The sequence below is a fragment of the Enhydra lutris genome, unplaced genomic scaffold (assembly GCF_002288905.1).
Source record: "Enhydra lutris kenyoni isolate GAN:26980312 unplaced genomic scaffold, ASM228890v2 scaffoldscaffold68, whole genome shotgun sequence".
In the NCBI taxonomy this organism is placed as follows: domain Eukaryota; kingdom Metazoa; phylum Chordata; class Mammalia; order Carnivora; family Mustelidae; genus Enhydra; species Enhydra lutris.
The window spans coordinates 7,074,597-7,101,679 of NW_019154152.1; the positions used below are offsets into that span (position 1 = coordinate 7,074,597).

At 39.2% G+C, this 27,083-nt stretch overlaps 1 protein-coding gene across 1 annotated transcript; it reads right to left on the reverse strand.

Moving 5' to 3' along the window:
• Positions 1-355: 355 nt before the first annotated feature.
• LOC111159452 (zinc finger protein 215) lies at positions 356-26,799 on the reverse strand. The gene is made up of 6 exons (XM_022521943.1): positions 26,759-26,799; positions 17,308-17,876; positions 10,690-10,772; positions 9,186-9,318; positions 8,763-8,858; positions 356-1,288 (listed from the first exon to the last, which is right to left on the reverse strand). The coding sequence occupies exons 2-6, from the start codon at positions 17,705-17,707 to the stop codon at positions 381-383; spliced, it is 1,620 nt and encodes a 539-aa protein (XP_022377651.1). The 5' UTR covers positions 17,708-17,876; positions 26,759-26,799; the 3' UTR covers positions 356-380.
• Between the last annotated feature and the right edge of the window lie 284 nt (positions 26,800-27,083).

Consider the following 27,083-nt stretch of genomic DNA (forward strand, 5'->3'; position numbering starts at 1 on the left):
GGTTTCTCATGACCTTCTCGTAAGGACTAAAAGTTTGAGTTTTATTAAATATCAATTCCAAGGATATTGATTGCTTGGCTCCTCCCTAATATCTACTTCAATAAATCATGTGAATATAAGGATGCCACAGGTTCCATTTATGAACTAGGAATGATGATGGCAAATGGATTATCAGAATAATGACAGGCAAACACTTGTATGGTGATACATTTTACTCTAAACCCTTGTGGCTTCATTTGGGAATAGATTCCTACACAATAACAGATTTCTCTCCAATATTAATTCTGTCATATGAATTAGAGAAGAATCCCTGACAAATGTTTTCTTGCATTTACTCTATTCACAGGATTCCCTCTAGTATAAATTCATTGATGTTAAATTCATTGATGTCTGTGTGTCTTCCTTTTACAGGACTTCTCTTGAGTATGAAGTTTTTGGTGTTTTTTAAGGTTTGAACTCCTGTTGAAGGTTTTCTCACATTCCTTACATTTGAATGGTTTCTCTCCTGTATGAATCATTTGATGTCGAATAAGGGAGGAGCTCCGGCTGAAGGATTTTCCACAGTTAACACATTTGTAGGGATTATCTCCAGAATGAAGTCTTGAATTTTTATTACTGTCTTCACTCTCACTGAAAGCTTTTCTACATTTACTGTCTTCACAGACCTTTGAAGCAGTATGAATTTTTTGATGCTTAGTAAGGTTTGTACGTCTATTGAAGAATCTCCCACATTCACTGCATTTATAGGGTTTCTCTCCTGTGTGAATGATCTGATGTCGAATGAGGGATGAACTCCGGCTGAAGGCTCTCCCACATTGATAGCATTCATAGGAATTCATTGAGGTATGACTTTCTGGGTGTTGAATATCTATACTCAGGCTCAAGGCATTCCCACATTCATTATATTCTGAATATTGCTTACCTGAGTCTAAGTTAAATTTGAAGTTAGTTTTAAACTTACCACATTCTGAGGACCCCTTTCTCATAGGATTTCCTTGTTGTATACCCAAAATTGAATTAACTGACTTAACATCTAAGCTTTTCTTATTCTCACTAACTTTAAAGTTTCCCACCTCAGTGTAGACTGTCTTATGAACAAAAGCTTCTTCTGGCAAATTTATGTCCCAGTGTTCCTGGTTCCTATATAACCAATCATCACTCATCCAAGCATCTAAAGAAGGGGATCTACTTTTGGTCAGTCTTGTCATAATCATTCCAGGAGAGGATTTTTTTCCATTAATTCTTTGCTTTGGAATTGAATCTTGGTTTTCTGAAATTATCTCTCTGTCTAAAAAGAAATTAAAAATTCCATGAATTAGAAGGGAAATTGTTTAATTAGGAAAGGGATGCTAAAACACATAAGGGATATGCATATTTTATAGGCCTTAAATACACAATGGAAATGTAAGATGAGATTAGAAAAAGAAGAACTATAGAAGAAATAAAAGGGATAAAATTATTAAAAGGGAGGTTAGGAGATCATAAAATATGAGGAGAGCTATTCAGGAATATTACAGAGAATACACAGGGCTTGGGAAAATATCAAGCATATGAAACATCATAGTTCAAATTATTTTATTTTTTTATTACTGGTTCATAACTAGTCTGTGTGGGTTATATCTAGCCTTCCTTTCTCTAGCATCTTGTTTTTGCCTCTCTTAACCTACACTGTCAATCAATAATAAATACACCCTTCTAAAATAGAAATTTAATCATATCTTTAAAAACATGTCTACGTTTATAGGCACCACATCTTAACCAGCTACAATAAACTTGTAATCAGTGCTTCTATTTTCCATACAAGCTGCAATTATCCCCATATTTAACAAAGGCAGGAAAAAAAAAAAAACTATAATCAAAAGTAGCAGAGAAACTATCCTTTTTCTTGGACCAAACCAATCTTGAAAAAGAGGAACAAAACTGGTGGTATCAAGACATACTGTGCAAAGTTGTAGTAATCAAAACAGAATGGTACTCAATGGAACAAAATAGAGAGCCAGAAATAAATCCACACCTTTATGATCAATTGATCTATGATAAAGTTAGTAAGAATATAAATTGGGAAAAAGTCTCTTCAACAAATGGTGTTGGGAAAACTAAACAGCTACATGCAAAAGAATGACACCGGACCCTTTTCTTATACTATATACAAAAATAAATTCAAAATGGATTAAAGATCTAAATGTGAGACCTGAAACCATAAAATTCCTAACAGAAAACATAGGCAGTAATTTCTCTGACATCAGCCATAACAAGATTTTTCTCGATATGTCTCCTTTGGCAAGGAAAATAAAAGCAAAAATAAACAATTGAGACTACAGCAAGGTAAAAATCTTTTGCACAGTGAAGGAAGCCATCAACAAAATTAAGAGCAACCCACTGAATGGGAAAGATATTTTCAAATGACATATTCAATAAAAGGTTAGAATCCAAAATATATAAGAACTTATACAACTCAACATGACAAAAACTAACAAAATCCAATTAATAATTGCACAGAGGACCTGAATAGACATTCTTCCAGAAAAGACATTAGATGGCCAACAGACACATGGAGAGATGTTCAGCATCGCTCATGATCAGAGAAATGTAAATCAGAACCACAATGAGATATCATCTCACACTGGTCAGAATGGTTAATCAGAAACACAAAAAATAACAGTGCTGGCAAAGATGTAGAGAAAAAGGAACTCTTGTGTACTGCTGGGGGAATGCCAGCTGGTATAGCCACTATAGAAAACAGTATGGAGGTTCCTCAAAAACTTAAAAATAGAAATCCTACATGATCCAGTAATTCCACTAGTGGGTTTTTAGCCAAAGAAAATGAAAACACTAATTCAAAAAGATATATGCAGAATTATGTTTACTGCACAATTATTTGCAAAAGCCAAGATAATAGAGGCAACCAAAATATCCATTCAATGAGGAATGGATAAAGAAGATATATATAGGTGTGTGTGTGTGTGTGTGTGTGTGTGTGCGTGTGTATACACAAAAAACAAGAGTCTTAAATATAATGAACAAACCGGTGCTTGCCAAAGGGGAGGTGAGTGGAGGGAATGGGTGAGGATAGGAGAAGAGGATTAAGAGTACACTTGTCCTGATGAGCACCGAGCAATATGCAGAATTGCTGAATCATTATATTGTACAGCTGAAAATATAACACCATGTATTAATTATGCTTGAGTAATAATAAATACACGCACATTCTTTGACACCCTCCCACAGAGAAGTGGAGTTTATTTTTCTTCCCCTTGAGAATGGGCTACTCCTGTGACTGCTTAGCCAACAGAATATGGTAGAAGTGATACCATGCCACTTCTGGGCTTGGCCTTTAGGGAGACTGACAATTTCCAGTTCCTCTCAGGAAATACCCAAAACTTGGCTGGCATGCTATGAGAAACCCATGCCTCAAGGAGAGGCCACATGGAGGTGCTCTGGTCCACAGGGCTGAAGTTCCCAGTGACAGCCAGCATCAACTTCCACCCATGTGATGAGCCATCTTGACCATTCCATCCCAGCACAACACTGTATCCTCAGCCAATATCATGTGGATCCTGAGAACTCCTAAGTCAACTCACAAAACTGTGAGACTTAATAAAACGATTGCTATTTCCAGTCAGTAAATTTTGGGGCAATTTGTTAGAAAAACAGGTAACTGAAACAGAAGCTGTTCTGGCAGTATTTACTGAATGGCAAAATTCCTAAATGTATTTCTCCAAGCAAATCTTTGATGTTCTCATATTTCTATTGCTCATTTTTCATATAACTTCATTACTCCTATTTTAAAAATCACTTTCATATATTTTTTATTTTCAAATCACTTAGTTCTAACATATAGGAAAGCTACCAATATTTTTATTTTATATCTGGCCACCTTACAAAACTCTTAACAGCTGTAATAGTTTTCACAATGAGTTTCTTGGATTTTCTAAGTAGAAAGTTACCATTTACAAATAATAGCCCTTTTTCCTCTTTTCTACTAATTAAAGTTCTCATTTTTTAAAAATTCATTAGTTATGTCTTTCAGGTCAACATAAAATAATTATAGCAACACGCTCATCTATTGATTTTAGTGGAAACACTACTGTTTATCTTTACACCCATGATTTGTTTGCCTTTTGTGCTTAATAGATTTTGAGTAAATGTCTTATTCCTATTAATCCCAAACTCACAAACTATGCTTTACCTATAAGACTTTGTTCTTGTCTCTAATCTGAAACAAAAATGAACACTTTAAACCTTAGCCTATCATCCCAATCCTGGGTATCTGGAGACCAGCCCATGCCAAACCACCTCTGCCTTTCTTTGACCTATCTCAGTGTTCCCCCCAACTTCTCAAATCATTCCAAAGACCTATCTGTGTTTACAGATTAAAATCCACAGGATTCTCTTTTCAAGGTTCTGACTATTTAATTAAGCTGCCCAAAATTTGGTTTTATATTCTCTATCCAAATTTACCTTAAACTGTTTATAATTAAACTTGGATCATTAGCACTTAAATCTAGATGTGCCTCTGATCATCTGATGAGCCTTTAAGTGTGTGTGCATGTATGTACATTCCATGTGGCTATGCTGGGCTTCTCACAAACAGCAATGTCAAGCTAGCTGAAGTAGTGGGTGGTAACTTCCAAGAGAAAGAAGTGGCAGCTACAAATCCTATTACAGGCTAGACCTGGAACCAGCAGTGTCCCCTCTGCTGCACCATATTGATTAAACAGTCCAGTGCTAGCTGAGATTCAAAGGGTGGGGAAACAAAATCTGTATCCTTTTTTTTCCCCTCTAACTGAAGTATAGTTGACACACAATTTGACATTAGTTTCAGGAATACAAAGGTTGCATCTTGATGGAAAGAGTGACAAAGATTCTGGAGCCATCTTTAATCCACTGTAGTCCATTAACTGTTTTAGAAAATAAACTACATTTACCAAGGTAAATTCCAGATTGATTGAAGTATTATATTTAAAGGATGAAATAGATGAAATCAGAATAAAATCAAGAAATATATTTCTAATTTGGGGATGGAAAAATTCTTATGCCTAAAAATAAGAGATATAAAGCATGGGGAGGGTGGGGGGAAGATATGTGATAACATAAATTTAAAAATATGTTTGGCAGACACCATAAAAAAATAATAAAAAACCTCAGCGATATTTCATTTGCCATAACTGTGATCAACAGTGGGAATTTCCATGAGATCTTACCTAAAAACCTCCAAAGTCTTAATAGATAGAGTACATAAAGCCATTCACTGAATCACAAATGACCAAAACAAATAAACTAATTTTACCTTTCTCATAATCCAATATTTACCTATCCAGTTTTTCCCTTTAGTTCCTACAGATGTGCAAAAGCTTGAGATATAAAGGTAGGGCAAAAAGAGACATGTCTCGGGTGCCTGGGTGGCTCAGTTGGTTGAGCGACTGCCTTTGGCTCAGGTCATGATCCCGGACTTCCAGGATCGAGTCCCGCATCGGGCTCTCAGCTCCTTGGGGAGTTAGTTTCTCCCTCTGACCTTCTCCTCTCTCATGCTCTCTCTCACTCATTCTCTCTCAAATAAATAAATAAAATCTTTAAAAAAAAAAAAAAAAAAAGAGACACGGTCTCTACCCTCAGGGAACATAAAGCCTAATGTGGGAGACAAAGACCTATACAGATAAAAGTAAAATATAATTGTGATAAATGCTAAAAAGAGAGGATTATGGTCTTATGGGAGTATATAACAGAAAAAAATGAACCAAGACAGGCTTCCCTAAGGAAATGTGTATCTGAGATCTGAAGGAAGACAAGGAGTCAACTAGGCAAAGAACAAGAGAACGAGCATTTTATGTAAGAAAACCGCATGAACAGAGGCCCTGAGATGGAGGGCAAGCCCCACTTGAGGGACATCTGGAATGTATGTCCTGTGGAATTCTTTTCTCTGAAGTCCTCCAACACCTGTCGGAGTGCTGAGGACACAGGAGATGCTAATACATATTTGATGCTGACTGAAAGCAGAGCAGTATGGTCTGGGTACAAAGAGTGAGGGGAGGATGCAGGGTGAGGCGTGGCTGGGGAAACAGGTGGGGACTACTGTGTTCTGAAGCAGGCAAAACTGCAGTCAGCACAGTGATTTAAGCAAGCATATGACAGAACTTGATCTCTCTTGACTGCAATGTGGCTCAAACACTGGAGTTGGGGAAAAAGAGCGAAGAGGCATGGCAAGATCTTCCTATATGATGAACTGAGAAACTGCAAGGATAGTTGAGATGAGAGATGGTGATGGTACATGGACTAGGATTGTGGCACTACAGATGAAGAGAAGTGGAGACATTCAAGGGATATTTAGAGAGATAAAACCAAGTATTAGAGAGGTGAAGGAGATGAAGTTGTGTCAAGGATAATCACTATACTTGTGTAACTGGATGGATGGCAGTGCCATTTGCTCAGGGAACAATGGAAGAAGACTGGAAAAGAAAAAGTTATGACTTTGGTTTTATAGAACTGGAGTCATCTTTAAGATATCCAAGAGAGGGCACCTGGGTGGCTCAGTGGGTTAAGCCTTTGCCTTCGGCTCAGGTCATGATCTCAGGGTCCTGGGATCAAGCCCCACATCAGGCTCTCTGCTCAGTGGGGAGCCTGCTTCCTCCTCTCTCTTTCTCTGCCTGCCTTTCTGCCTACTTGTGATCTCTCTCTCTGTCAAATAATAAAATCTTTAAAAAAAAAAAAAAAAAGATATCCAAGAGAAATGTCATGTCTGCAGATTTTTCAATTCAGAAAGGAAGCCTGGGCTGGGGGCACAAATTTGTAAGTTGCCTCCATGTGTGTGGTAAGTGAAGCTGCAGTTGTGAATGTGATAACCTAGAGAAGAAAACACAGACTAAGAAAAGATGACAAAATGAGACCACATGTCGAGAAACTCTGAAATTAGAGTTAGAGAAAGAGAAGTCTCCACCAGACAGAGAAAGAAAGGCCAGAAAGAGAGGAGGAAAATCAGAAGCATTGTAAGAACCTACGAGTGTTTTTAAGAGCGAGGAGCAGGTAATGTAAGATAAAGAATAAAAAAATATCACTGGAGTTAGCTACAAGAAAGTCTTCTATGACCTTTAATAAGGACTGTTTCAGATGGAGATGTAGAATAAGAGCTAAACTGGAATGGGTGAAGAACAGAGGGTGAGGAAATGAGAAAAGTACAAAATATTTTGAGAAGACTGGCTATAAAGAGGTGAGAAATAGAGTAACAGGTTGAGAGAAAAAATTTTCAAATCAGTAATGATTTAAAAATGTTGAAAAGCTAATGTGAGGATGAAGTAGAAATGGTAAAAATGTAAGTGAAAGAAGGCAGCGAGAAATGGGGTCCAAAAGAAAAGGGGGGGCAGGGAAATTTACCTTAGAAAGGAAGAAATTGAATAATTAGCCTTTCAAATCAATAAAGATTTTAGGTAAACAAGAGGGTGCTAGGGTGATAATAATAAATAGATAATACATTATTAGTGACAGTACGGATTGGTATAACCTTTCTACAGACAATACAGCACAATGTAACAGGACTTAAACAAATTCATGCCCCTTGATGCTGGAGTTTCTCTTCTAATAAGTATATCCTAAGAGACTTATCAGATGTGCCTGAAAACTTGGCAACAATCTGAATGTCCAACAGCTGGGGGGGACGGTTATATATATTATAATACATGTATATGATAGAACATTACATGTGAATTAGAAACCATGCTTTCATAGACTATTTAGTGACACAGGTAATTGCCCATGGTATCATATTAGGTGAGAAGAGCAGAATATAAAGTCACATATCCCTGATGATCCCAATTTTGGAAAAAAACAAATCTTCACAAGCCACAGAGACACATCATCACAAAGAAAAAAGTCTAAGAAAATAAATCAAAAATGTTAATACTGCACAGCTCTGGGGAGTGAGGTAATGGGGTGAGCTCTATTCCTCTTTAAACTTTTCTACATGTACTAAAATTTACATTAAGCATACAATAATCAACAATCTCCCACAAACAAAATGTTAGTAAGAATTAAGAGATTACATGAAGATAGAAAGGGCACAAGAAGTTCTATAGTAAACGAAGGAAAAATGGAAGATTACTAAAGTCACTCTAGTATAAAGCAGAACATTCTGTTTTCTTTAAAAGAAAGAATATGATTTCCTGTTGGGTTAGCTAATGTTTGTTTACATAGCACTTACCACATGCTAGGCACTGTTCTAACTGTGCTACACACATGACTCACTTAAGCCTCACAGGAACATGGAGGTAAGTACTGTAATAAACTCCATGTTACAGATGAGGAGACTGGCAGGTAGGTTGCTCCGGACCACACAGCTTTATTTTTATTTTTTTTTTAAGATTTTTTTTTTTATTTATTAGAGAGAGAGAGGTCACAAGTAGGCAGAGAGGCAGGCAGAGAGAGAGGAGGAAGCAGACCCCCCGCTGAGCAGAGAGCCCGATGCGGGGCTCGATCCCAGGACCCCGGGATCATGACCCGAGCCGAAGGCAGAGGCTTTAACCCACTGAGCCACCCAGGCGCCCCCGGACCACACAGCTTTAAAGGTGTCTGTGTTCCTCACCTACATTCTTTTGCCTATCCACCAAGGGAAAAGAATCTGTGAACGAAAGGCAATGGTGACTTTTCCCCTTCAAAGCCTGGGCGGTTTTGTCATCACCTCCCTGACTCTTACTCTAAGGCTGTTAACAGTACACTGTGTATTTGATAAACAGAAGCTTCTTACAGCTGCCTTGTATCTGCCTGGTTCTTACCCAAAACAGATGTGCTTGGGATTTTGTGCTCCACTGTCCATCTTCTTTCCTTACTCTCCAACTTGGAGATCTCAACTGGCTTGGAAAATAGATGTTCTGTTCATGCGGAAAATGAAAAAAAAAAAAAAAAAAAACAACAAAACAGACACCTCAGCCATTTTTAAAGGGAAGAGATTCCATTCCTCTGTAGTCTAAGAGCCTCTGAAAGGCTAGCAGTCACCACGGATCTGTGAATGTCTAGCTTTCCATTAGGAAGGACTTCCACTCAGATACACAACAGGAAAACGTGTTATTATGCCCAAAGGATATTAGGAAACCTGAACCCAAACCCAAGTACCCTTAACCACTGCAGTCGTCCTCTGGTTTTTAGCAGCAGATGAAGAGACTACTGACAGGCAGAGGAGGTAAATACACAGAAACCACCTTGATACAACGAATTCAGGTTCCTATAGTTCTCCAGCATCACATCCCTGTGCAGAGTCTTTATAGCAGGGTCCAGTTGTCCCCACTCTTCCTCGTTGAATTCCACAATCACATCTTTGAATGTCACTGGTTCCTAAAACATTAAATTCCTTTGTAACCAAAGGTCACTCCCAAAAATATTACCAGAGGAGAAATGAATTAGGAAAGAATAGGGTAGATCATCAGAATATGTAAGAAACTGACAAATGTTTGGGGTTCTAAGTGATGAAAATCAAGTTATACTCGAGGCCTATCAACTTGGTATTCTGTGAGGGCTACAAAAGGAAATCAAATGCAGTCCTAACCCTCAATTAACTTTTATTTTGGTTGAGAAAAAAAAAAGTTGCAAAAATCTGGAACAAAAAATTACTATAGAGTAAAAATATCTGCCATAGAAGGAGTTCAGAACAAAAAGAGTTTTGGATAGATGTGAGGGGAATTTGTAATGAAGATGGAGACTCCGCTAGCAGAAGAGGTAGGGCATTTTCTCTAACTGAGAAGGGCAGCCTGCTAACTCCTTCCCAGGCCGGTCAGCCAGTCCTTTCCTGACTACCCAAGATGAAGTAGCCACCCTCCTCATCAGTCTCTACTGCACTGTTTCTTTTCTTTGTAATAATTATTACTATCTGCAATTATCTTACTTCCCTGTGTGTGCCTGTCTGCCTCGACTGTCATTTCCACAAAGGATTTCCTTTCATTTATCATCATATTCCTGGCCCTTAGCAGTGGTATATCAGACCCTGCACAGGTATTTCTCATGAGGGCCTTCACATCATCACCTGTTGCACTTCCCTCTTTAGCATTCCCAAGCTTGTCATAACAGGCACCTTTAGTCACAGTGAAATACACAAATATCTTCCCTCCCTGTGCCTCAGAGCCAGATGACTCCACAACATCAGATGACATGAGAAAATCATCTACATTAGTTTGCCCACTTCCTCACCTTCTTCCCTCAACCCTCTGCAACCTGACTTCTATTAGTATCTTCATGATAGTAAGGGAATAAGCCCCACTCAGGCTGGATTTTCCTGAATTTTTTAAAGGATTTATCCTTGCAAAATTCTCCTCTTTGCCTTTCAGTGACATCGTATCTTCCTGGTTTTCTTCTACCACTTTGATGCTTTTATTTCAGTATCCTTTGGGATTTCTCCTGCTCCTGCCTATTCAATGACATTACTCAGGACTCTGCCCTTGGCTCCCCTCACATTTAATTCTAAACATTCTCTGGTGGGCTCTATTTCTATGGCTTTGATTATTGTCTATTAAACCAGAGGGAGCAGATGCACAGAAAAATACAAGGATTAAATATTTTCCAGAGTGTATCATTAACTAAAATAAAACAGATCCAATGTCCTATGGCAGAAATAACAGTCTTACATCCTTAGATGGACTATATTTAGCAAAAGCTCAAAAGCCGAAAAAGAAAAAGCAGATCATTTCAGTAAAGAGTAGGATCCGAATTCACCTGGGAATCGCCAGTTAGTGAGTCAGATTCCATTTTCTCCTTGATGCTCCCCTTCTGGAGGACAGAATCCTTGCAGGGTAGCTCTGAGAAAGATGAAAGAAAACGTTAGGGAGACATGATTTGTCCTGGAGAAACATTTAATGATTATAGTAGTAGTTCTAACATACTATTCATAGGAATCATCTTCAGAGCTTTGGAAAAATAACGATGTCAGGCCCTACCAGCAATCAAAATCTCCAACGGTGGGGCTCAGATATTATAGTTTTTAAAAACTCTAAAAATGATTCTGATACTCTACCAGAGGTTGAGAAATATTGGATCAGGGTGAAGAAGGCCAAACTAATATTTTGAGGCTTCATCTGTGGTTGTAGCAGATTCCAAAAGAAACTTGAATTCTGTCCTAACTAAAGTCTACAGCTTTGCAGTAAGTTTTGACATTGAAAGTATGCATCCTTAACTTTTATTCTTTGTCAAGGCTGTTGTGAGTATTTGGAGTCCTTTGTATTTTCATATGAACTTTAGGACCACCTTGTCTGTTTCTGCAAAAAAAGGTAACTAGAGTTTTGCTATGAATTGCATTCGAACCTGCAGAGTGCTTTATGGAGTATTATCATCTTAACAACATTAAGTCACCCAATACATGAACACAGACTGTCTTTTTAAAATTATTATTTTAAAATTATTTTTTAATGGGAAAAAAAAAAAAAAAAGGTAGGTAACCCAGTTCAAGAGATTCCAAGGGCTGCTGATGGGCTCTGCAGGCCTCTCGGGGTACTCAAATGGCAGTAGGTGTGAACTCTGAACCAGTCGTCTTCCTTTCGACTTGTGGATACTGGGATAGGCAGTTGTAAATAGATGCCTTATGGCTTTTGCTATGAAATCTTAAAAAAAAAAAAATCACATAAAAGTGACTTATGCATTTTAAACCCATGTTGTTCAAGGATAAACTGCCTAAGAATAGATCACATGACTGTAAAGATAGCTTTACTTCTTCCTTTCCAATTAGGATATTTTTAGTTGTACTAGCTAGTACCTCCAGTATAATGTTGAACAGAAGTGGCCAGAGTGGGCATCCTTGTCTTGTTCCTTATTCTAAGGGCAAAGCTTTCAGTCTTTAACCATTAGGTAAGATGCTTCCTATAGGTTTTTCACAGATGCCCTTTATCAGGTAAAAGAAATTCTCTTCTAATCCTAGTATGTGAGTGTTTTTATCATGAAAGGGCACTGGATTCTGTCAAATGCTTTTTCTGTATCAAGAGGACCTTGTGGGCACCTGGGTGACTTAGTCTGTTAAGTGTCTACCTTCAGCTCAGGTCATGATCTCGGGGTCCTGGGATTGAGTCCCACAACAGGCTCCTTGCTTAGCGGGGAGTCTGCTTCTCCCTCAGCCTCTCCCTCTGCCCCTCTCCTCAACTTGGGCACGCTGTACTCTAATAAATAAAATCTTATTAAAAAAAAAAAAAGAGGACCTTGTGATTTTCCCCGATTAGAATGGTGTATAATATTTATTTTCATATGTTGAACCATCCTGTATTCCTGGGAAAAATCCCATTTGGTCATGGTGTATTATCCTCTTAATATGCTGCTGGATGTGGCTTGCTAGTTTTCTTTTCTTGTGAGGTCTTCGCCTGGCTTTGGCATCAGGTTAAAACTCATCATCAATAAGTTAGGAAGTATTCTTTTTTTCTTGGTCAGTGTAGTTAAGTCTTTGTCAATTTTATTTTTTCAAATGACCCACTTTGTTTCATTGATCCTGTTGTTTTTCTATCCTCTATTTCATTTATCTCTGCCTAATCTTTTTTAAATTTCTACATATTTATGAATTTTCCAGATTTCTTTTTTTTTTTAAATATTTTATTTATTTGACAGAGATAGAGTGCAAGAGAACACAAGCAGGGGGAGCAGCAGAAGGAGAGGGAGAAGCAGGCTCCCCACTGAACAGGGATCCCAATGTGAAGCTCCATTCTAGGACCCTGGGATCATGACCTGAGCCAAATCAAAGGCAGACTCTTAACCAACTGAGCCACGCAGGCGTCCCTTTAGAGTTCCTTCTATTACTGATTTCTAATTTCATTCTCTTGTGGTCAAAAAAGATACTTTGTATGATTTAAATGTTTAAATGAATTGTCACTTGTTTTGGCCTAACATTTGGTCTACCCTGGAAAATATTCCATGTGCATTTGAAAAGAATATACATTCTGCTGTTGTTGGATAGAGTGCTTATATATTTGTTAGGTCTAACTTGGTTATAGAGTAGTTAAAGTCTTCTATTTCCTTTTTCGTCTTTCTTCCTGTTCTATTCACTAATGAAAGTGGGGTGCTTAAGTCTCCAGCTATTATTCTTGATCTATTTCTCCCTCATTTTTGTCAATTTTTGTGGGCCTGTTTTAATTCTTGTTCATCACTGACTTACTTTTTTTAACTTATTTGTAACATCTATATTCTTTGTTGTGTGTACCCACTTAAGTCTGTTCCCTTAGCTTAGTGGTCAGCTAATGATTCCTAAGAGATTTCCTTAGCTACCTGGAATCAAAACAGAACAGAACAGAACAGAACAAAACAAAACAACCACAAACAAAAGTCATTTCCTAGTCTTTGAAGATGGGCTGCAGGTGCTGCAAGTGTTGAGACTTGCCTTCAACACTTAGCCAGATAATTTTTCAACATTACCTTAGTCTTTAGTTTCTGTTTATGCAAAGCTTGAAGGTCAGCCAGAGGTGAGAGTTAAGTAAGGCCTTATCAGGTCTTTCTGAACATGTACCCAGCCTTCTAGATCTCTAGGAGTATGTAAGAACTTTTCCAAAAACCTTATTCCCCAAAGCATCTCATACCCCTCAGCCTTTCCTCCCAATCCTTTTGTGTTCACTGTCTTAGGTGGGAGAGGCTAATACGTTTCCCATTAAATGCTTTGACAAATGCTGCCCAGGTGGCCACCTCTGCCCTGGGAGAGTTCTGACTCAGAAAAAACAAGGGCAAGCCCTTTGGGTGGGTTCTTTAGTGAGCCAAGACAGGTTAAAACAAATTAAAAACCTTCCTCAGTCCTCTATTACCTGGCAACCTCTCCTTTCCTTCTCAACCAGACTTCAAGAATAGTCTATAATCATTATCACATTCACACCTTAGCCATCCATCTCTTTTTGGTGGTCGTGGTGGTGGGGAGTATGTATGTGATAGGGAGAATAATAGACCCCGGAGATACACACCCCTAATCCTTGGATACACTGGCAAAAGGGATTCAGCAGATATGATTAAAGTTAAGGACCTTGGAGATGAGGAATCACCCTTTATGATTTGGGTGATCACAATCTAATCACATGAATCCTAAAAAACAGGTTTCCCAGCTGTGGTCAGGGTAAGTGAGAGGGGGAGAGAGAGCAACCATGCTCTAAGCAAGTGCATGTACTGTGACAACAGAATAGAGGGTAAGAGAAAGCAGTGTGGAAAGGACATGGCTCACCATTGCAAGCTTTGAAGATGGGTGAAAGGAATCATGAGGTCCAAAAAGGAATGCAGTCCTATTGATGCCTTGATTTTTGTTCAGGGAGACCCATTTTGGACTACTGACCTGCAGACCTGTAGAATAATACATTCACTAACTTTGTGCTCATTTGTTATGGCAGCAATAGAAAACCAACATAACTAACTACCAAGCACCACCTCAACTCCTTCTCTGAAGCTGTTCTAAAGCTTAACAATTACTTCATAATCAACAATTTCACTAAATTGCTTTCAATACTCATCTTTTTTAAGCTTTTTAAAAAAAGATTTTATTTATTTATTTGAGAGAGAAAGAGAGAGAGAGCATGAGAAGAGGGAGGATCAGAGGGAGAAGGAGACTACCTGCCCAGCAGGGAGCATGATGTGGGACTTGATACTGGGACTCCAGGATCATGAACTGAGCTGAAGGCAGTCACTTAACCAAATGAGCCACCCAGGCACCCTCAATACTCATCATAATAGGAGAACCTTTTTGTCATACCAGTGTTGATACTCCCTTCTTGAATATTTCTCTTTTCCTAGCTCAAGATGCTAACATTTCCTGGTTCTCTGATGTCCCAGATTATGCTTTCTAGCCTGCTTGCCTGGCTTTTCTTCTTCTGTTTAATCTTTTATTTCTTTTTCAAATAAGGACTAAATATAGCTATAATGTCATCACTCTCCCCAGCCAATAATTCCTTGTCAAATATTCAATCAACTGCCTCATGACTTATAAGGTTCACACACCCTCTTGATTTGTTATACATCTTTTACATTTAATTTCTAAATCCCTTGTCCGTATCACCACTTCTCCCTTAAGATTATTTTGTTGTAGAGAAGTGCCTGGGTGGCTCAGCTGGTTAAACATCCAACCTTTGATTTCGGCTCAGGTCATGACCCCAGGCTCATGAGATGGAGCCCCATGTTGGGCTCATGAGATGGAGCCCCATGTTGGGCTTCTGCTCAGTATTGAGTCTGCTGGAGATTCTCTCTTCCTTTCTGCTTGCTTGCGCATGTGTGCTCTCTCTAAATAAGCAAAATCTTTTTTAAAAAAAATAAAATTAGGGGCGCCTGGGTGGCTCAGTCATTTAAGCGTCTGACTTCGGCTCAGGTCATGATCCCAGGATCCTGGGATCAAGCCCCGCATCAGGCTCCCTGCTTGGCAGGAAGCCTGCTTCTCCCTCTCCCATGCCCCCTGCTTCTGTTCCCTCTCTCACTGTGTCTCTCTCTGTCAGATAAATAAATCTTTAAAAAATAAATAAATCAAATCATTGTTTTAGAAACTAGATTGTCTTGTAGTTTCCCAGAGTTTAGATTTTACTAATGGCATTCCCATGATATGATTTAACATGTTCCTCCATCCTCTGTATTTCCTGTAATGGGCGGTTAGATCTATGACAGACCTTAAATACTGATGCTCCCTAACGATATGTATTTTTCCTACTTCTATTCACACCTGTAAATTTCCAAACCTATAGAGATCTCAAATTCAACATGCCACATAACTACTGTATAAATCCCCTCCCATAACATCTGCTACTTGTGCCCTATTCATGTGTGGCAGAACATGCACATTTACATCAAATCTTACCCCTACTCACATCTTATATGCAGCCCATAATTCCTTCAGGTGCAAATTCCTGTTTTCCCAATACTCCCACATTCTTTAACACCTCATCTATCTTAACTCATTTTCCTGTTTTCAGAGTCATCAGGTCTATCCCTTAAACAAGATGCTGATAAACTTTTTCTGTGAAGATCCAGATAGCAACTATTCTGGGTTTGCAGGCAATATAGTCTCTGCTATAGCCAATCAACTCTGCTCATAGCATGAAATCAACTGTAGACTAAAAGTACATCAGTGGGCATGGCTGTGTTCCAAAAGCACTATCTCCAAAAACTTTTGGTTTGGTGGCCATAGTTTGCCAACCACCTACTCCATATTGATATCAAAATGATATTTTAAAAGGCAAATCAAATCGTTTTACTCCCCTACCCATGCTGTGAGATCTCATTCTCTACTTTCATTTCCTACAAAATAAAACCTGTGCTTCCTGATATAGTAAAGTCCTTCATGATCTGGCCCTTGACACCCTCTAGCTTCAGAAAAAGATAATTTCTTTTCATATGGAAAGAGTCAGTTACTCTTTTTTTAAGGTTCTTTTTTTTCTTTTTAACTGATGTATAATTGACATATAACATCCTACAGTTGACCCTTGAACAACAAGAGTGGTCAGGGACACCAACCTCCTGAGTAGTTGGAAATCGGCATATAACTTCTGACTCCCCCAAAACTTAACCACTAATAGCCTACCACTGACCAGAAGCCATACCAAAAACATGAGCAGTCTAATGCATATTTTTTATATGTATTACATACAGTAAAGTGAGGCAGAGAAAAGAAAATGTTAAGAAAATCATAAGAGAAAATACATTTACTGTACTGTGCTATAATTTATTGAAAAACACCCATGTATAATTGGACCCACACAGTTTAAAACCATGTTGTTCATGGGTCAACTCTATTAGCTTCAGGTGAACAACATAATGATTCAATATTTAATGTATATTACAAAATGATCACCAAAGTAAGTCTGTTAACATCTGTCACCACCTATAGTTACAAAAATTATTTTTTTGTAATGAGTGCTCTTAAGATCTAATGTCTTTTTTTTTTTTTTTTTTTAAAGATTTTGTTTATTTATTTGACAGACAGGAATCACAAGTAGGCAGAGAGGCTGGCAGAGAGAGAAGGAAGCAGGCTCCCCTCGGAGCAGAGAGCCTGATGCGGGGCTCAATCCCAAGACCCTGGGATCATGACCTGAGCTGAAGGCAGAGGCTTTAACCCACTGAGCCACCCAGGCGCCCCTTAAGATCTAATGTCTTAACAACTTTCAAATATGCAATACAGTATTATCAACTATAGTCACTATCCTGTACATTACATCCCCATGACTTATTTATTTTATACCTGGAAGTTTCTATACTTGTGACCCTCCACCCATTTTGCCCATCCTTCACCTCCAGCAACCAATCTGTTCTCTGTATGTACGAGCTAATTTTTCCTTTTTTTTTTTTGGATTTCACGTAAAGGTCAATAATAATAATAATAATTCTACTGCCAATTTTCTACATTCTCACCTTCATCTTTAAGCATTTCAATCACATCCTCTATGAGGGACACCACTTCTTTGCTGTTCTTTGGATGCTGTAAATTCACCCAAGTCCTGATGTCTTCAGGGAGAATTGTCAGAAATTGTTCTAGCACTAACAGCTCTAGGATCTGCTGCTTTGTATGAATGTCTGGTCTCAGCCACTGAAGACAGAGCTCCCAGAGTTGACACAGGGCTTCATGAGGCCCAGACACTGCGAAATACTGGAAATGTCTGAACTTTTGACGAGAGGCCTCAGAGTCATATGTTTCCATGACTGGGATGGATTCCTGCTGCCAGGACACTTCTGCTTTTAGGGCTTCACTTTGTTCACGTCGAATCAGGTTTTGAGGTTTTGAGATAGCCATCAACTTGTTCAGAGGCTGCATCTTCCTAGACAGAACTCCCACTGTAGTTTGAATCTGTCTAACTGGAGGATTCTAGTAATTCTCGGGCTTGGGCTAAGCATTTGTGTACAATATATGTGCAATGTGATTTCAGCCAAGTTCTATCTCAATAAGAGAAAAATTCCAGGAGCTTCAGCCAACAATCAGGTACCTGAGAGAATGAAAAAAGACACCAATATGACCTATATTTAATGAACACATATTAGCATAGTGTTAAAAGATATTATAATACAAATAATATTCTTAAAAATTGTCTAATAAATATTATAAGTTATCATTCCATTCTTGTTTCCCATTTTTTAAAAAGATTTTATTTATTTATTTGACAGAGAGACAGAGATCACAAGTAGACAGAGAGGCAGGCAGAAGGGAAGGGGGATGCAGGCTCCCTGCCCAGCAGAGAGCCCCATGTGGGCCCGATCCCAGGATCCTGAGATCACAACCGGAGCCAAAGGCAGAGGCTTAACCCACTGAGCCACACAGGTGCCCCTTGTTTCCCATTTTTGTAACAAGAAAATATACTATCTCTTTCCCCTTATCACCCACCAAAAAGACAGAAAACACAAACATCACACAAAAAGTGATAAATGAAACAGTCCTTTTAAAACAAACCTCATAATTTAAGTGCAATTAGATTTTTCCTGCACCAGGTGACAACATATTTTTGCTTATTTTAAATTTTATTTGTCTATTTAATAGAGAGAAAGAGAGAGAACACAAGCAGAGGAAGCGGGGGGGAGAGGGAGAAGTAGACTCCCCGCTGAGTAGGGAGCCCAACATGGAGCTGGATCCTAGGACCGTGGGATCATGACCTGAGCCAAAGGCAGACACTTAACCAACTGAGCCACCTATGTGCTCCAACACATTTTTGCTTTAAAACTAAGCAAAACACATCTTCAGAAGGATATTCAAGTTATTAAGGCTTTACACTAGTGATGCCTAAAAAGCAAATTCTCACTAAAATATCAATAAGATTATATAAAATGAATAAAATTGGAATACCACCAGAAATTAAGTTAAGAAACAATTATTTAAAAAAGTAAGAGAATAAATACGAGTCATTTCATTGCCAGAGAAAAATCTAAACGTACATTTCAATGACACAGAAATGGTTAGAGAGGGGTGCCTGGGTGGCTAAGTTGGTTAAAGCCTCTGCCTTCTGCTCAGGTCATGATCCCGGGGTCCTGGGATCGAGCCCCACATTGGGCTCTCTGCTCAGTGGGGAGCCTGCTTCCCTTCCTCTCTCTGCCTGCCTCTCTGCCTACTTATGATCTCTGTCTGTCAAATAAATAAATGAAAAATCTAAAAAAAAAAAAAAAAAAAGAAATGGTTAGAAAGCCAGGAAAAAACTCCATACCTATATGGTTAATTAATCTATGATAAGTGAGGCAAGCATACATGATGGGGAAAGGACAGTCTCTGCAATAAATGGTGCTAGAAAACTGGACAGCTACATGCAAAAGAATGAAACTGGATCACTTTCTTACACTATATACAAAAATAATCTCAAAATGATAAAATAAGAGACCAGAAACCATAAAACTCATAACAGAAATAAAGGCAGTAATTTCTCGGACATTAGCAACATGTCCGAGACCTTAGCAACACATTTATGGATATGTCTCCTTAAACAAGAAAAACAAACGCAAAAATAAACTATTGGGACTACATCAAAATAAAAACTTTTGCATGGTAAAGGAAACCATCAACAAAACAAAAAGGCAACCTACTGAATGGGAGAATATATTTGAAAATCACATATCTGATAGGCAGTTAATATCCGAAATATATAAAGAATATCTACAATTTGAAACACACACACAATCAAAAAAATGGGCAGAGGACCTGAATAGACATTTTCCCAAAGAAGATATATGAATGGCCTATAGCTACATGAAAAGATGCTCAACATCACCAATCATCAGGAAATGCAAATCAAAACCACAATGAGCTATCATTTCAGACCTGTCAGAAAATGGCTAGTATCAAAAAGACAAGAAATAACAAGTGTTGGTAAGAATGTGGAGAAAAAGGAATCTTGTATACTGCTGGTGGGAATGTCAACTGGTGCAACCACTGTGGAAAACAATACAGAGGTTTGTCAAAAAATTAAAAACAGAAATAGGACATGATCCAGTAATTTCACCACTGGGTATTTAACTGAACAAAATGAAGACAGTAATTTAAAAAGATATATGTACCCCTATGTTTATTGAATTATTTACAATAGCTAAGATATGAAAGCAACCCAAGATGAATGGATAAAGAAGAGGTAGTATGGGGTGCCTGGGTGGCTCAGTGGGTTAAGCCTCTGCCTTTGGCTCAGGTCATGATCCCAGGGTTTCTGGATCGAGCCCCGCATTGGGCTCTCTGCTCCGCAGGAAGCCTGCCTCCACCTCTCTCTCTGCCTGCCTCTCTGCCTACTTGTGATCTCTGTCTGTAAAATAAATAAATAAAATCTTTAAAAAAAAAAAAAAAGAGGTAGTATACATATACAATGGGATATCACTCAGCCATTAAAAAAAAGGATGAGATCTTGCTGTATGCAACAACATGGATGGATCTAGAGGATATTACACTAAGTGAAATAAGAGAGAAAAATAAATACTGTACAATTTCACTTACATGTGGATCTAAAAACCAAAACAAATGAACGAACAAACAAACCAAAAAGACTCTTAAATATGGTGGTTGCCAGAGTGGAGGTGAGTGGGGGGATATGAAAAATAAAGGGAATTAAGAAGTACAAATTTCAGTTACAAAATTAGTCACAGTGATGAGAAGTACAGCATAAGGAATATAGGTAGTAAACTGTAATAACCTATGATGACAGATGGTAACAACACTTATAGTGGTGAGCATTTTAAGTACTGTATAGAACTGTAGAATATGTTGTATACCTGAAACTAATATTGTATGCTAATTTTACTTCAATTAAAAAAAAGTACATTCCAAGATTATAATGATTAGGAGTTTTCATTTGTTAGGACTCACTATGGGCCAGTCTGCAATGTTCACTATGGAAGTTATAGGCTCAACTAAACATTTAGGCTCAGAAGACTACACGGGCCATATTTGGTACTAATTCATTCAGAAGGCCACTGGAGAGAAAATACAGCTTGCTAGCAGAGTAACTGGCATTGTTCTTCAGTGGGAGTCCTTATAGGGTATAGCCAAGTCAAGAGATCCACAGAGGTTGTGCAAAAAGCATATGGACTGAAAAGCCTTCCCAAAAGAGCCAGTATCTTTTTTTTTTTTAAGATTTTATTCATTTATTTGACAGAGATCACAAGTAGGCAAAGAGGCAGGCAGGGAGAGAGGAGGAAACCCGATGTGGGACTCGATCCCAGGACCCTGGGATCATGACCTGAGCTGAAGGTAGAGGCTTTAACCCACTGAGCCACCCAGGTGCCCCTGAGCCAGTATCTCTTTTAACAACTCTGAACAGAGCACTCATTGTTGCCCAAAGAGCTAGTCAAATTATAAGAGTCATTACACTCAGGGAAGTTCAGATACAGCTTTTTACCCAATTTACAATTCTCCAAGTATGGATGCAATTCAATTTTCAGCGTTCATTTTATCACGCTTCTCTAAGCGAGGGGTTTTCATGAGCAATTTGATACCGAGGAAATCTGACAATGTCTGGAGACAGTTTCAGCTGTCACAACTGGGGGCTCTTATAGGCACCCATTGAGAGAAGCCCAGCGATCCTGCTAAACATCTTACAATGCACAAGACAGTGCTCTACAATGGAGAATTATCCAGCCCAAAGTGTCAGTAATTCCAAAGTAAAGAAACCCTGCTATAGAGGATACATAGTGACTAAGAGTACATACTTGGGAGTCATACTGACATGATGTTAAATCCCAGCTGTACTAGTTACTACATATACGAACTTAAGCAAATTATCTAACCAAACCTGAGTTTTCTCAACTGTAACATGGATATAAAAATACCTGTCTGATTGAATTATAGGGATTAAAAGAACCCTCATCCACTTCTTGGCAGATAATATGTAATCAATATCCATTTTATTGAGTTTTTTTTTTTAATCATAAATGGATGTTGAATTTTGTCAAATCATTTTTCTGCATCTATTGAAATTATGTGATTTTATTTTTCATTTTCTTAATGTTGTGTATCGCATTGACTGATTTGCAGATATATTTGCAAATCATATCTGGTAAGAGATTAATACCCAAAATATATAAAGAACTCCTACAACTTAATAACAAAAAAGAAATCTGATTTTAAAATAGGCAGAAGATTTTAATATTTTCCCAGAGAAGACATCTGAACATTTTTCCAAAGAAAACATACAGATGGCCAACAGATACATAAAATACGCTCAACATCACTGATCATCAGGCAAAACCAAATCAAAACCACAATAAGGCATCACCCGACACCTGCAAGAATGATTATTATGAAAAAGACAAAACATAACAAGTGTTGCTGAGGATATGGAGAAAAAGGAACCCTTGTACACTGTTGATGGTGGTGTCAATTGGTGCAACCACTCTGGAACAGTATGGAGGTTCCTTAAAACAGTAAAACAGAACTACCCTATATCCAGCAACTCCACTTCTGGGTACTTATCCAAAGAAAATGAAAACACTAACTGGGAAAGATATATACACCCTCATGTTCACTGCAGCACTGTTTACAATAGCCAAGATATGAAAACAACCTAAATGTCCATCAACAGATGAATGGATAAAGGAATTTATTTACACACACACACACACAGAGGAATATTATTCAGCTATAAAAAGAATAAAATCTTACCATTTGCAACAACATGGATGTACTTTAAGGGAATTATGATGTGAAATAAAGTCAGAGAAAGAAAAATACTGTCTGATTTCTCTATGTGTAATCTTAAAAACAAACAAATATAGAAGTTCAGAGAACAACCTGGTGGTTGCTAGAGAAGAGTGGTAGGTGGAGAAATGGGTAAAGGGGGTCAAAGGTCTCCCAGATCTCAAATTTTAATACCATTCTTCAATACAAGGAACCGTGGCTCCATGGAGAAATGACTTATTCTAGAACTGGAGCAAGAAATATACAAGATGGGGACGCCTCGGTGGTTCAGTTGGTTAAGTGTCTGCATTTGGCTCAGGTCATAATCTCCGGGTCCTAGAATAGAGCTCCACACCAGGTTTCTGGCTTGGCGGGGGGTGGGGGGTGGGGGGGGCGAGGGGGTCCTTCTCCCTCTGCCTCTCCCTCTGTCCCTCTCCCTGACTTCTGCCGTCTCTCTCTCTCAAACACACACACACACACACACACACACACACACACACACACGGTGGGCTTGGAGCATCATGAAGTGCTTGAAAATAGATAAGAGCTCAAAAACCATTTACTGGGGAATGTACAAGGTAAACAGGAGCAAAAGGAAAGAGCTATCAATGGCCAAAGCTGAAACAATATGAGCAATAACTGAAACTATAAAATTAATATCCATAAGCTACACTAATATACATGACTGACTCAACCAATAAATAAATGGGGGAAAAACAGACCAATCTCTCATGCAGAATTCCAAATAATTTGTGTAGATACTCAGCCCTCCAGGAGGAGGAGCATAACTCTCCATCCCTTGAGATTGGGCTCTGCATAGTGAATCCCTTCCAGAGTAAATATGGGAAGAAGGAAAAAGAATAAATTTATAGTGGAGAAACCTAAAAAATATACTTCAGCTACGTGATCAAAGTTACATCAATAATGACAGGTCATGTTACAGTATGTCCCTCTGAGATGATGTGGTAGAAAGATTTGCCTTCCCCAAACCCATAACCCCAGTCTAATCATGAGAAATTCTAACAAATTCTAATAGATGGGTTTCCTACAGTATACCTGACCAGTACTCCCCAAAACTATAAAGGTCATTAAAAACAAGTCTCAGAAACTGTCACAGCAAAGTCGACCCTAAGGAGATATGACAACTAAATGTAATATGACATCCTGGGTGGGATGCTGAATCAGAAAAAGGACATTAGGCAAAAATTAAAGAAGTATGATTTAAGTATGGACTTCAGTTAATGGATCTAATTAACAGATATAATTAACATACTGATTTGTTACTAATAGGGGAAATGGGTATGTGGTATATGGGAACTCTTTGTACTATATTCTCAATTTTTCTTTCAGTCTGAAATTGTTGTAAAATAAAATTTTTATTAAAAAAATTAAAAGACACTTGCCTGATGTATAGAGATTCAAAAGGATGTGTGGTAAATTTATGAAACAGAATTAGGGAGCCATTTAGTAAAATAGGATGAGATTAAGGTAAATTCTAAAATGGATTAAGAGACAGGCAATCTTGGGGCAGCTGGGTGGCTCAGTGGGTTAAGCCTCTGCCTTCAGCTCGGGTCATGATCTCAGGGTTCTGGGATCAAGCCCCATGGCAGGCTCTCTGCTTGGTGGGGAGCCTACTTCCCCCTCTCTCTGCCTACTTGTGATCTTTCTCTCTCTCTTTGTCAAGTAAATAAATAAGATCCTAAAAAAAAAAAAAAAGAGACAGGCTATCTTGATTGGAAGGAGTAAAGAACAAAAAGGGATACTTCATTGAACCAGTGATATGAGAGACAAATCTAAAAGTCTCTTCCAAAATGCTGAGATAAGGGAACAAAATCTTATGGTGAAAAACAAATTAAAATTGTTTTCTACAGTTTCTTAAAAACTGTTTCTCTCCATTCGCCATCTTGTACAGATATATTGGCACCATTTATACACTCATTAGTACCCCCATTATATCTCCACCAGACACAGAACTAAGTGTATCAAATGAAGGAAGATTTTGAGATCCAACACAAACCTTCTCTAAGCTTATGGAAAGCATGGTTCATTAAAAAAGAAAAAAGAAAAAAGAAGTTTCAAAGTGCTACAGAGGTATCATGGGGTCCCACCAAAGAATAAACTATATGCCCACTTTTTAAATTACTATCAAGGGAGAAAGAAGGGAAAAAAGCTCACAGGCAAATGATAAAAATAAAATGAAACACCAAGGAAGCACAGAAATTTAAAAAATTAAAGCTAGAAATAGTAACAATGATATCCACTGTAACAGTAAATGTACTGGATAAATAATTTCACTGTATAAACACTCAAAAGACATCCAAAACAAAAGAACTGGAAAGAGGAAAATAAAAGGGATGATTTAAAACATAATAAACAGGGGCGCCTGGGTGGCTCAGTGGGTTAAAGGCTCTGCCTTCAGCACAGGTCATGATTCCAGCGTCCTGGGATGGGATGGAGCCCCACATCTGGCTCTCTGCTCCGCAGGGAGTCTGCTTCCCCTTTTCTCTCTGCCAGCCTCTCGGTCTACTTGTGATCTCTCTCTCTGTCACATAAATAAATAAAATCTTAAAAAAATAATAAACAATTATGCAGGCATATAATGATTTAAAAGCACAAATGCATGAAAGTAGATGAAAAGGAAACTTTAAATGACTGAAGGTACAACTTATAATCAAATAGGACTTGTTAAATGTACCAATAACATAATTGGAATGTATTTATTGCAAAATCCTCAGAAAACAAAAGATGAAATCAACACTCTCCCCCACCCCCGGGAAATGGGACTAAGGCAACTTTCTAAATCCTAAACACATAAACTAAAATTAAGTAATAATATGGTATACACGAAATTTGCTTAGTGATATATAAAACACGACAATGCAGTTTCTATTCCAGCAGCTATGAAAATATTTACAAAAGTTACTATATCACTTACAAAAAACCTCAAATACAAAGTATCTACCAGTGCTACCGACCACACTTACTATCAGAATGAAACCTAGAATTTAACACAAGTAAAAAACATCCTCAACTAATTTGAAACTTAAACTTTGCATCAAAGTACAACTCAAATAAAAAGCAATAAAAACACTGGACATCAAAATCCATAGAGCACAGCTTAAGTTCCACCGTTAGGCAATGTCAAAGCCTTACAACCATATTTAAACAAGAATGAAATGAATTAAACATTCAACTCAAAGTGAGAAAAAGCAAGAAAATATACTGGGAATTTATACCTTAAAATATAAATTAATACCTCACTCGGTATCAGTAATTATAGTACTAGGAGGACAGAGATGTTCAGGAGGACATCTCTGAGGAGGATTTCAAAAAGGGACAGTCTGGATGATAGAAGGTCCAAGGAATGGCTGTGACTGCGAGAAGCTTCAGTGGTCTGTGAGGTGAGCGACGCACACTGGAATAAACGAAGTCAAGAACGGTTCGAGTTTAACCTCTGAAGTACTGAGGACGCCCTTCAGGACGATGGTGGCAGTCCGAACGAAGAGCTGAGAGTGGGAGCCAGGACCGCGGGAAGGGAGGGCTCAGAAGGCGCCAGTGACAGGAATCCGGAGCATTAACCACCCACGTGACACAGGTTCAAGCGCTTTAGAGCGCTGAGGAAACTGCACACGTGCCAACTGTGCGCCGGCAGTATCTGTGGGCAAACGGGGTCGTTCACACCAAACTGCAGCTTATGGTAAAAAGAGCCTGTCGAGACTGGCGCAGTTAAGGGGCGCAGAAAACAGTCTGCAAAGGAAGCGTCTGAAAATAAGAAAGATGCCGCGAAGTTTTACTGTTTCGAGGACTGGTAGGAACGGTAAGGAAAGCAAGCAAGCTGGGAAGGACGTCTTCTCCATTTTCTTTTCCAGCTGATCGATCCAGCCTTCTTATGTCCGAGACGGATCAATACCAGTTATTCCCTAACCCACTGACGAAGCCACTGGGCCCAGGTCGAGCGCCTGGGGGCTGAAGCCCCGTCACCGAATGGAAGAGGGGCCGGCTAAACGCCGTCGATCGCCGCTCTCCCGCTGTCGATCGCCGCTCTCCGGCGCCCTGACTTCCTTCGGCAGCCCGCGCCCGCCCCGCTCCCGAGCTCCCCGCCAGGTGGCCCCCCCAGAGACTGCGGAGCGCCGAGCCGGAAGCCGCCCAGCTGCGAGCCGGCCAACGCACCCCGGCGGGATTTCCCATTCCCCACACCCGCGTCCTCACCGCCCGCTGACCCGGTGATACCTGCGGGCACCGCTCCCAGCAGGGGCTCTGTTCAGTCACAGCCGGGCGGCCGTTCCGCCAAGACCCGCGGGGGCCGCGGGCGTCGCGGGCAGAGGAAGCCGGCGTGGGTAGTCGCGCCACAGCCAGATAGCCGTGGCCACACCCGGCCCTTACACGCCGCCGGCCTACCGGCGTCTCGGAAAAGCCAAGGCGCGGCCCCGACGCACGCACGCGCACCGGCCATGGAAGGAGCCCCCAGCAGCCCCCGCGGCTCCAGTCCGCGGTCCTGGCTGGGGCCTTCTCCCAGTCCCGCCCCCTGCTCCAGACCCCGCCCACCCCGAGACTG

Coding starts and splice junctions, on each gene's coding strand:
- LOC111159452 (XM_022521943.1), bottom strand. CDS start 17,707: ATGCAGCCTCTGAACAAGTTGATGGCTATCTCAAAACCTCAAAACCTG. Junction 9,319..10,689: donor CACTAACTGGCGATTCCCAG/GTGAATTCGGAT, acceptor TTAATGTTTTAG/GAACCAGTGACATTCAAAGA. Junction 1,289..8,762: donor CCCAAGCACATCTGTTTTGG/GTAAGAACCAGG, acceptor ATTTCTTTTTAG/ACAGAGAGATAATTTCAGAA.